Source organism: Staurois parvus, unplaced genomic scaffold, assembly GCF_062004578.1.
Source record: "Staurois parvus isolate SC_StPar_1 unplaced genomic scaffold, SC_StPar_1.0 ptg000548l, whole genome shotgun sequence".
NCBI lineage: Eukaryota > Metazoa > Chordata > Amphibia > Anura > Ranidae > Staurois > Staurois parvus.
Window position 1 is genome coordinate 2,391,483 of NW_028318344.1, and position 12,114 is coordinate 2,403,596.

The 12,114-nt window shown below is 46.8% G+C and overlaps 1 protein-coding gene across 1 annotated transcript; it reads left to right on the plus strand.

The window, feature by feature from the left end:
- Window positions 1–3,678: 3,678 nt before the first annotated feature.
- Window positions 3,679–6,510, plus strand: LOC149451117 (uncharacterized). The gene is made up of 2 exons (XM_089690927.1): window positions 3,679–4,474; window positions 4,590–6,510. The coding sequence occupies exons 1-2, from the start codon at window positions 3,808–3,810 to the stop codon at window positions 4,850–4,852; spliced, it is 930 nt and encodes a 309-aa protein (XP_089547053.1). The 5' UTR covers window positions 3,679–3,807; the 3' UTR covers window positions 4,853–6,510.
- Window positions 6,511–12,114: the final 5,604 nt, after the last annotated feature.

Below are 12,114 nucleotides of genomic sequence, written 5' to 3' on the forward strand. Positions count from 1 at the left end.
CTGCTCCCCACCATTACCAATACAAATAACCCCATTAAAACAGGATCTATTCTGCCATTTGTAGACACTCGAACATTCACAGCAGCAACAAAATTTACATGTATTGTGATTTTAGGCAGCAAAGACATGGAGCAGAATACATTTTGCACTACAGAAATGGACATGTTTAATCTCAAAAAGGGAGAAAGATTGCTTGAGTCACAAAAGTGAATGGCTTGGGTGATCTAGCACAAGTAATTACAAAACACACAGGTCACAAAATTACTCCAAATGAAAGCTAAAATTCTGGGATAACGATTAGACAAGACCAAAACAAGGACCAAATTGACTGCAACAAATTTAATCTACCTATGGTAGAATACGTACATGTGAAGTAGCGGGTGATCAGGTCAGCTCGCGTAGCCATCCCATCATCTGTATTGGAGCTTCGGGACACGCGCAGCTGACGGACTTCCGGCTCCCTCTCCTCAGAAGTCTCCCACAAATCATTCCTCGCCTGGCAGATGTTGTGTAGGAGGCAACAGGCGAGGATGATCCTGGCAGACTTCTGAGGAGAGTATAATAACTCCCCCCCAGGCCTGGCCAAACACAAAAAACGGGATTTGAGCAGACCTATGGTCTGCTCGATGATGGCTCTGGTTTTGGCCTGAGCCTTGTTGTAGCGTTTCTGGGCCAGGCTCTGGGGGTACCTGACTGGAGCCATCAGCCACGTCAGCTGCGGATAGCCGGCATCCCCTGCAAAAAAAAGAACAAATGTGGTCAAGTCATTGCATTAGTATGGTCATACATTATATAGACGTTCAAACCGTACATTATCTCTAAGGTTGGTTGCTACCTAGACACAATTGATAGCCTGTCTCCATTGTAAAGTGACCAAATTTTGTACAATGTGAATGTCAAAGTACTTTAGAGCATGAAGTCAGTGTTGGAATACATGGACATGGATACTTATGTCTTTCTCACATTATCTGCTGATTGGTGCATATATGTATGCCCTTGTTTTTGGTTTAGGGCCTAGAGTCCACATCTATATGGCTTGAATCTTTGGATGGGCTGAGAGGGTGTTCCCAGCACAGTTCTCAGTGGGGCTAAAGAAAGAGCCATATGTATGTGTGCAAAGGTTAGCTTTAGGATCATGTTATTGCTATGATTGGCAAGCATAGTGGCCTCCTAACTGCAGGGTCTGGGCCTATATCAGCTATGGTAACATGCATGCAATATGATAGTTCACGTGTAGCCACAAACACACACAATAACTTGCCAAGAAGCCAGCCATCTGGCATTTGGCCACTTTCGAATTTTTGGAATACACCCGACCGATGGAGGATGAAAGCATCATGGCATGACCCTGGAAAACCTGAGTTGACACTCATAATCCGCTGTCTGGCGTCACAAACCAGTTGTACATTGAGGGAATGGTACTGCTTGCGGTTGCGATAATCTCTTTCTCCTGTCTTGGTTGCTCGTATTGCAACATGGGTACAATCTATCGCACCCAGGACTCGTGGCATTTGTGCCCGACGGTAGAAATCCACCTTCACGCCATTCCACTCCTCTTCATTTTGTGGCCAGTGAATAAATTGTGGCACCAGGTCAAGAATGGCATATATGACCTGCATAAAAACCCTGGACACGGTTGGCTGACTCAATCCAACCACAAGTCCAGAGGTGGTTTGGAAGCTGCCCCGACCCAAAATGTAGAGGGTCGCCAGCAATTTGACCATCCCGGGTACAGCATGACTGCGCCTTGTGGTCGGCACAATCTTTTCCTCTATGAGGTCATAGAGGTGCAGAATTGATTCTCGTCCTAAACGGAACCAACGCCGGATATCAGAGTCCCGCATATTCTCAAAATGTGCTCTTTGAAAAAAAAGCCTTGGTTGGTGCAAGGGCACCAAAGCCTGTGGCACAGTTTCCTGCTCAGCAGCAGCAGCAGCAGCAGCAGCACAAAAAAGTTGGTTGAAAACCTCTACTGCCACGTTGATACACTCATCGCATGCCTCATCCAACTCAGCAAGCCTCTCCTGCCAACTCATACTCATGTCTCTAACCCACAAACTAAGCAGATTTCGCGCCTATTTAAACGCACATGGCAATAACGCGCATGAATATTGTCGTTGGCGCCCTCATACTCGTCACTAGCGTCCGCATACGTGTCACTGGCGCACGACTATAAATGAGAGCACGTGGAAAGTCAGTTTTCTCATGTACCAGATGTCTGGAGGAAGCTATCAGAAGGTAAGCTTACAAAGTTATTTAAAACTATAATTTTACTGATATTTGTTACTAGAAACAGCTCAAAATATGCTAGACAATTGTTATGTGAAAACAAATGTATCCTTCTCTACTTAATTTACACATTTTTTGGATTGTATATATGCTTTTCATTTAGCTCATTTTTAGCTGGTTGTAGCACCTGTAATGTGCCAGTGCCCAAAGCATTCACTTATCTTATAATGTGTTGTTTGCCTGGCCAAAAATTGCATTTTTGGCAAGACTTTTGCTCTTAATGTCTGCCCTTATTCTCCCCACAATTTTCAACATCACACCAGTGCGAGTTGGTAAGTGTGGTCCCCACTAGGGCACGTGCTGTGTATGGAGAGTGGAAACGTGACTTTGGCCCTCCTGTCTTTTGTCTCCCTTTGCAGTTTGCTGAAGTATCACCCCCACCCCCAGGCAGGGGCTCTTCATATTGGTAAGTGTGCTCCCCACTAGGGCACGTGCTGTGTATGGAGAGTGGAAATGTGACTTTGGCCCTCCTGTCTTTTGTCTCCCTTTGCAGTTTGCTGAAGTATCACCCCCACCCCCAGGCAGGGGCTCTTCATATTGGTAAGTGTGCTCCCCACTAGGGCACGTGCTGTGTATGGAGAGTGGAAACGTGACTTTGGCCCTCCTGTCTTTTGTCTCCCTTTGCAGTTTGCTGAAGTATCACCCCCACCCCCAGGCAGGGGCTCTTCATATTGGTAAGTGTGCTCCCCACTAGGGCACGTGCTGTGTATGGAGAGTGGAAACGTGACTTTGGCCCTCCTGTCTTTTGTCTCCCTTTGCAGTTTGCTGAAGTATCACCCCCACCCCCAGGCAGGGGCTCTTCATATTGGTAAGTGTGCTCCCCACTAGGGCACGTGCTGTGTATGGAGAGTGGAAATGTGACTTTGGCCCTCCTGTCTTTTGTCTCCCTTTGCAGTTTGCTGAAGTATCACCCCCACCCCCAGGCAGGGGCTCTTCATATTGGTAAGTGTGCTCCCCACTAGGGCACGTGCTGTGTATGGAGAGTGGAAACGTGACTTTGGCCCTCCTGTCTTTTGTCTCCCTTTGCAGTTTGCTGAAGTATCACCCCCACCCCCAGGCAGGGGCTCTTCATATTGGTAAGTGTGCTCCCCACTAGGGCACGTGCTGTGTATGGAGAGTGGAAATGTGACTTTGGCCCTCCTGTCTTTTGTCTCCCTTTGCAGTTTGCTGAAGTATCACCCCCACCCCCAGGCAGGGGCTCTTCATATTGGTAAGTGTGGTCCCCACTAGGGCACGTGCTGTGTATGGAGAGTGGAAATGTGACTTTGGCCCTCCTGTCTTTTGTCTCCCTTTGCAGTTTGCTGAAGTATCACCCCCACCTCCACCCCACCCCCAGGCAGGGGCTCTTCATATTGGTAAGTGTGGTCCTTCCTCCAGGGCATGTGCTGTCTTTGGAGGCCAGACACCTAACCCTTGCCCTTATGTCACTTTTTGTGTTTCAGATATCATCTGGTTGGATAGATTCCTGCTGCTGCTGCAAACAGCACCCAGCCAGACCCCCTGCCCACCTGTCATCCCATGGTGGGAGGAAGAGGCCGTGGACCCAGGGGGGGCCGTGGTGTCCGTCAGGGCACTGAGCCTTCCCCTGGGCCATTTGGCAGGGGCGGCATGGAGGGCCGGGGGTCTGGCTCTGGTGTGAGGGGGCGCCAAGCTGGTGGCAGAAGGAGCCAGGCTTCCCTCCGAGAAGAGGTGGAAGCTGCGGCTGCTGCCTCCCCTTCTAGTCCTGGTGAAGGGACATCAAGGGGAGGCAGACGGGGCTGGGGCCGGGGCCAGGCCCGGCCTCAGGCCCCTACTGAGGCCAGGTTTCCACCCTTCTCCCACAGAGAGAACTGGACCCTGATAAATGCCTTCATGGAAAGGCAAGAAGGCATTCTGGGGTCCAGCTCCTCCCGCAGTGGTCAGGCGGCCAAGGACCATCTGTGGGAGGAGATTGCGGTGGTTGTGAATGCAGTGGGGACGGTACGCCGGACCCTCCCGAACATCAAGAAGCGTATGCGTGATCTGAGACGTCATTTGAAGTCAAAGTTGGCTGAGTGGGCTAAGCAGGGGCATGTTACCCACGAAGGTGTGGATCCCGCATATTATGAGCGCCTGTCTCAGGACGAACGAGCACTTCTCCCAGTCATCAGCATGTCCACGATTTTTGGGGTGACGGCTCGTGTAGACACTGATGACTTGCAGAGTGGTAAGTACACTACACATGTCCATATTGTCTATAAAGTTGTGTTATCTTATTGAAAAGCAAAGTGTGTGAAATAGTGTAGCTTTACATTTGTTGTTCATTTTGTCTGGTGTTGTAGCCCGTCCCGAGCCAGGTGCTGCCCCTGCTAGCCCCTCAGACGACTCGGATCACGCATACGCTGATCCAGAGGTGTTCACTCCTGGTAAGTACTCATTGGGAATGCACCCCGTAATGTTGAACAAGCTGCTAAAACATCAAACATCTTACATGTCAATGTCCTATTCACAGCACAACATCAGCAGGAGGAGGAGGAGGAGAGGCTCCACCCACTGCAGTCAGACCAGGAGGAAGGTCTGGGTATGTATTAATGTGCTTGCCTAGAACAATCATAATCACTCAGGATGAACCAATGAGCATCCTCTGAGGAATGCAGAACAAACCAAATGCTAAACTCTGTGTGAACACAAATATATCTCCACAACACGCTGTATTTCTTTGGGCCTCCTCACTGTGCTGCACTCAAAACCATAGAGAAATCAATGTGAAAAAATGTTACCACAAAGAAATGTGTCTCATCCCTGCCACATGTTGTGGGCCCAGTTTCCCCAGACCAATACAAGCAGGTAACACCATAAAACCAAATGTGAGAACAAACAGAGTAATAAAGTTCCAAACATCACTAATTAGCTGACATCTCCTGAGCGTTCCAAATCAGACTCTCCCTCGTAACCTCAGAAATTCGCCCAGGCACAAACACATTCCACACATGTAAACACATACACGTAATCTGACCAATGTCAAAATGCTCAACTCTGACAGTCCCAGAATATCCAATGTGTTTGGTGTGCATATATCATGCCTGCTCAATATACAGGAAATGATGTGCTCCACTACAGGGACCCATCACTTCCCAATTGTGCCGCTCAACTTCAGGTTTTTGCCCACACAAAGGGAAGGTCAAACACACTTTGGTCAACACTATGGTTGGCAGAACTGGCAACATCTCTCAAATTCTATTGTAATCAGTAAGTAGCATTTTGAAGCTGCAGGTCTCCAGGCAAATACATGGACAAAGTAAAGACCAAAAGAGCTCATGCTTGTCTACATTTCCATTCAATAAGTTTATTGGGCACCTTAAGGATGCTGATTTCCAGAGTAGTGTTCAAACACCTGTCACCTGCACTGTAGTTGTCATTGGCCTACAGTCCAGGGAGGTAATCAAATGACGCCCACCTGCATGCCCCTGGGGGCTCACACCTGCCAACTTCTGTGGCCTTTACCATTTGATCATGGCAGATCAATGCTCAATGCAATTGCCAGTTATTGCCTGCACCTTCCTCACGCTGTCAATGTGAAGAATGTACTGCAAACAACTGACAATTTGTAGAGGATTTCTCGCCAATGATCATCAGGGCACTGATGATCATTGCCATGATGATCAATGCCCAGCCTTGCCACCAGTCAGTGCCGCCTACCAGTGGCCATCATTGGTGCAGATCAGTGCCACCTCATCATTGCAGTCTCATCAACAGCTCAGTGAAGGTGAAAACTTACCTGTTTGAAGAATTTGATAAGAGAAACATAGTTTTCCACATTCTTAGGTGGTTATGTATTTTTACGAACACCAAACAAACACACAGTAGCCATTAAATATCCCCCAAAACAACCACTATTTGTCTGAAAACAATGTCAGATGAGTACAGTGTTGCCTGACCACAATTGTCATTCAAAGTGTAACAGCATTGAAAGGTGAAGGTTGTCCAGCCCAGGAAGGAATTTTAACTGGCCAGTAGGCAAGTGGTTTAAAAATATCTGTGCTGACACGTCTGCCAGTAATATCTAGTGGGCCCCTCTCCTGACTTGTTTCATCATGTCATCTGGGACATAAGCCCAGTAAAACTTTAGGGGTCAACATCTAGAAATGTAGCTACTCACCCAATTGTAAAGCTTAAAGTGATGGCGTCCATTTTACCATAGCTCAAAATGCAGAGGCAAAATCAAAGAGATACCAACACTGAGTATTTTTGGAACCATCTTCCCCAAGCCAAAAAACACAGCCAGATCACAATTAAAAGCACCCACAATTGCTCCTTTTCCAAGTCACGAATAAGGAATCTCCAGGGGCAAGTATTTTTACTGTGTCTTCCCCCCCCCCCCCCAAAACAAAGTAAATGAAATAATGTTTTTGGCCTCTCATGTAGACATGAGGTAAATAATTAGACTGCTTGAGCTTGGCACATCACATTACTAGCAGGAAGATCTCTTCCTTTGCCAGACCTATCCACCCAGATCCTCTGCTTTTAAGTCGCCTTAAACCCAAAAGGCATCATAAAGACTAATCTATTGTTCACTGACAAATACACTATATTGGCAACACTGCTGGGATGCCTTCCTTTCTGCACACATGAACTTGAATGGTATTTCAATCTTAGTCCGTATGGTTTAATACTGAGTAGACCCGCCATTTGTAGCTCAAAGAGCTTCAAATTGTCTGGAAAGGCTGTTTAATCTTATTGGATATTTTTAGACTGGCACATGAGATAATAATTATCTTTTTCACATGGAGTTGTCATGAGACCTATGTTTTAAAAGTGATTCAAGGATTTTTGTATGCATTGGTCTTGATCTCTTCAAATCCACGGTTATATCAACAATTCTTTGGGATGCATTTACATGCGTTTGTGCTTTGTAAATATTTTGTGGCACCTTTATATCTGATTAGATCATTTTGGGTTGATATTTAAGCCTTTTTGGAATGTTGCCTTAACAAATGTTATATCTTTGGATTAAATGTTTGAAGGCCAAGGTCTAAAAGCCTGCAGTAGCTTATCGGCATATTGTAGCCATCCTAACACATCTGCCTCCTTGTTTGGCAGGAAAGGTGCCCACTAATTCTCGTGGCCCCTGCTCCTGAGCCTTACCATGCCTCTTTCTACTCCCAAACAGTCTCGTGGCTTGTAGCTGCCAGTGTCTTATTTCTCTGGATAAACTGTTGTGAAAAACATAATGAACAAACCCTCAAACCTTGAACAAAAATGTCAGATCATACATACAGTCAAACTTCTGTCTGTTGCTAATCATCTTGAAATCTATTTTCAGCTCTTCATGCCCCAGCTGACAGAGTGGGTGAACAATCTGCATCCGATGTTGGGGTATGGGAACTGCTGTAATTGGGTGGGGATATTCAAATGCATGTTGCATGTGTATTTGTGGAATCTCATGCCCTATTTTTTGTTTTTGTGGTGCAGGGACGTTCAGGCACTCCAATAGTTCAGCAAAGTCCGTCACCGACATCTGAGCTGCCTCAACGTCAGGTAAGAGATGCTAAAGATGTTATCCATAATGAGTTACCCATTTAGAGCATAACTGTTCCTGGCTGGGCAGGATTTGGCAACGTGATGTGTAACTTACTTTTTTGGGATCATTGCTTAGTCATGAGCTGGAGAGAGTGATATGCATGTGACAATTTGGAATTTTAGCTGTTCACTTGTCTAAATCCCAGTCCAATCACATTACAGACCCAGAAGGTATCAGTCTGGGTAAAGCAGCCAAATCATTTATTTTGGCCAGATGTTCATCCAGTGTAATATGTCAGGGAAAGGCATTTACCAATACCTGGTCCTAGGGGTGGGACAAGAACATGAGCTAGTGTTTGTTGTCGGATGAGCCCCCTGTCCTACTGTATGCTTGTGCTGTGTGTTAAAACACTCTCTGAATAAATTTTTTTGTTTGTTTCTTCTTGCAGCCAACATTGGATTCAGCTGGATTGGCACCTCATCCACCTGAACACAGCCCCCTTCTTGTGCTTGGTGAAAGGCTGATGTCCAATCTGGAGAGATTATTGGAGCAAAGGAGGAATTACAGTCCCCCTCCTGATTTTGAACATTTATTGCAGCTCCAACACTCAACCCTGCTTCGAATTGCCACTGCAGTTGAGGCTCAGACTGCAATCATGCAGGAAAACAATCACCTGCTGCATGACATCCGAGCCTTGTGTCAAGCAGGGCCTGATCAAAATGCACCATCAACCAGCGGCTCACAACCCTTGTGTAGTCGTTTGGAGTCAATGCCAATGGTGCTACACAGTTCCCCTGCTGGAAGTGGTGGGGAAGCAGCAGGGGAACTACATATTGAGGTGCCTGTTCAGGAGTCACCCACTCTGGAGGAGCCCTCTCAAATCCCACCCCAGCCCCTAAATCCCCAGGTGCAGAATCAACCCGTCATCCCTCACACTTCATCTTCCTCACGCTCCACTTTGCCCCTTGGCCACACCCCCACTTTCATAGCCCCTCACACTGTTCCTACACACACCACACAATACCACTACCTCCCTTACCAAACACATCCTACACACTTCAATGCCCCTACCAACACACCCCTCCCAACCACACATTCAACCCCTTCTTCTGTAGTCCTTCCCTCTCACTCTTTCACAGCCCCACAACCAATTTACACCACTTTCCAGCACCACTTTAGGTTATCCCCTTCTTCTGCCTCCACCCAATACCCTTACCCAGGCCCTGGACACTACCCCCCCCTGCCCTCATACCCCCCCCTGCCCTCATACCCCCCCCTGCCCTCATACCCCATCCTGCCCTCATACCCCCCTCCCCCCCGCCCTCATACCCCTCCCCCCCGCCCTCATACCCCTCCCCCCGCAGCAGCAGCAGCAGGAACCATCCGAGGCGCCGGAAGAGGCCGAGGCGCCGGAAGAGGCCGAGGCGCCGGAGGAGGCCGAGGCGCCGGAAGAGGCCGAGGCGCCGGAAGAGGCCGAGGCGCCGGAGGAGGCCGAGGAGCCCGAGGCGCCAGAGGAGCCCGAGGCGCCCGACCATGACCTTCCCTTCCCCCCCCCCCTGCCTATATTTAAATAAATGTTCTTTTGTTCAAAGTGGCTGAACGTGTCTTGCATATTGTCAAATGTGTTTGGGCTAATAATGTTGAGTTGGTCATGTAGGAAATCCAACACAGGTGTTTTAGGTTTAGTGTTGCGGCCAGTAATTCTAAATAGTTAATGTTGATTGCATCATCAGACCCCAGCCCTTCTCAACAAACTGGTGACCAAAGGACTAGCCAATCTAAAACAGCGCTGTCAAGTGCGTAACAATGCTGCACCCTGCACAAACCTTTCCCAGCTAATGGACCACACTCTATGTTCCGCCAGCCTGGGAGCAATTGTTACTGGGTCAGGTTAATGACGCAATTAACCCTTCACACTGCCAACACCTCCTTTTTGCACAGAGAAAGAGGCAACTTGGCAATATCAGCAATACCACTATGATGGTTGCATAAGCATTGGTATACCACTGTCAACACAGGCAGCGATATACTGAAATTTAAAACACACAATAGCGCTCTTCAGAGACAGGGGTGCTTATATTGCTTTAAAGAGCTTTAAAAAACAGTTCAACACTTCCAGATAGTAAGCTTCATAACTAAAAGGTCAGGAGGGTGTAAGCAAAATATTTTCAGAAAAAGATGTAGCAGATAAATGGATAGAACAAAGAGAACAGAAGTTTAGAGGGATAAAGTACTTGCCTTTGGGTTAAGCAGATCATGTTTCACTGCCAAAAGGGGCTTATTTCCCAAAGTTCGTTCCTATGTTAAAAGGGCGATTCTACCATTTTTCTCTCAAGTCAACTTGGCTTAACGTCAAGCATCACAGCCTTTATCTAGGAACTCAGCAGGGTGTCTCCCTGAAGCAGAGAGCCAATTGCCTCATTTGTGTGGGTGTCAGGTGGAGACCCAATCCATGACCAAAAATCACTCATTGATTATATTATGGTTCATAACTTAGCCAGGATACATAGAACATTCTATCCACGAGTAGATTAATACGCACAATCTTCTGCTAAACGGCTACATATGAGATACCTGCTTGGATGCTTAAGGAGATATCATTTTCTGCTCTCCTGTATATGACAGCTAGGGTGTGTAATATACCAGGCGACTTGTCTTAAAGTGAGCCATCCCAATATGTGCTCCATGTTTGTGTAATTATTTCCTAGAGACATAAAATTATATGTAAAACTGGATTTGGAAAATGTAAGTCTGTTTTACGATTCCTTGGAATGAGTTTGCTGCCTGTGATCTCTGTCATCATCCAGACCACGTCACTCAACAGAGAGAGAGAGGGGGGTGGGGATATCAGAGGAATCGGATTTTGGAGAGAGAGACAATATGGAGGGGTTTGGAGCAAAATGGATGAGCACGTGCCTCTCTGTGGGCACAATTGCTACAGTTAACACTCCAAAAAACAGCACATACTAAATAACATTCAAATTTGACACTTCCCAAGGAATTGGTGGTTATACTCTTTGGCCTTTCTGCTGTTTTGACCTGGTGGTGTGTCAAAGAGTTCTAGATGTTCCACATCAAACAAGTTCTCTGCCACATGTAGCAGTTGGGCATTGTCTGCTCTCAATTTGGCTGACCAAATTGAGCCAAGGATGCTCAGTGGACTCTGTGGGCAAGACTAACTTTCACAAAAATGGGGCAAAAAATATTGCAGCTTGCTTGCAAATTGTTGTCTAGCTTTGCTCTTTATGGGATGCTGATTTTAAAGAAGACTCCTGCATCAAACACTTGCCTCCCCCAGAGACTGACACTGCTGTCCAAATACGTTCCCTGGGCTACTACATTGACACACACTATAGAAGAAGTGTGTCAATAGCCAGGCCACCATGTGCAAAACCAGGCCACGACTTACAAACATTAAGCCTGCCAAGGAAAGCTAGAGACACCTAAAAGTTGTGAGAATAAGCAAAGGACTTTTGTTGTTTGGACTATCATTCTGCTTGACTTACTAGACCCAGACTAAGTTTGCTTTACACACCGTGTTACATCTAGCCTCGGAATTGGTTTGGGAGCATAGGATCTTACGCTGCCTGATTCTAGATGTGTGTGCCTATGGAATTTATGTGCCCAGTTGACACTTGTTCCTCACTTCATTCCCTTCCCACTTTCTGTTGACAAAACAATGATATGTGAATTAGCAACAAATTGGATCCAAGTGGTGTGTGTTGAGCAGAAAGTCAATTTGTCCCTTTTCTTTGCTGCGGGACATTGCATGCAAGTGGTCTCATCCATAACTGATAGTCCTTCCCAGAGCAGCTTTCAAGTCATGTGGCTTCTGTGTAATGCCAATCCCAATTACAAATGAGGTGAGGAGTAACATCTTGACAGAGTTGCCCACAGGATCCACCCACACATTATCTACTTGGTTGCACCTCCCCTTTTGCCAGTCTTCACAACTACACTCCACCAAGCTACCTTGAAGTCCCTGGATGGACTGAAGAGCTACTCCAAATGTAAACAATGTAACATGAATGGAGTATTCTGTGTAAACTCTTGCGGCATTTCACAAACGGCAGCAAACTAAGATTGGGAGTAGCTGCAGACAGCAAGCAGTCAACTGCAATCTTTATATATCCGAGTTTAGGATTGAAGAAGCTGGTTTACCTCTTTGAAACATGCAATTCTAAAGCTGGACTTGCCAGACTTTGTTCAAGGTAAGCAAGATTGGCCACTGCAGCTGGAGCTAGCCGTGTACTGCAATGCTTTAGGGACATGCAGATCAGCTCCAACTGCAATGAAAATGATTGCCTACCTGCAAAGGCTAAAGAAGGCCACAGCACAGTCCACTG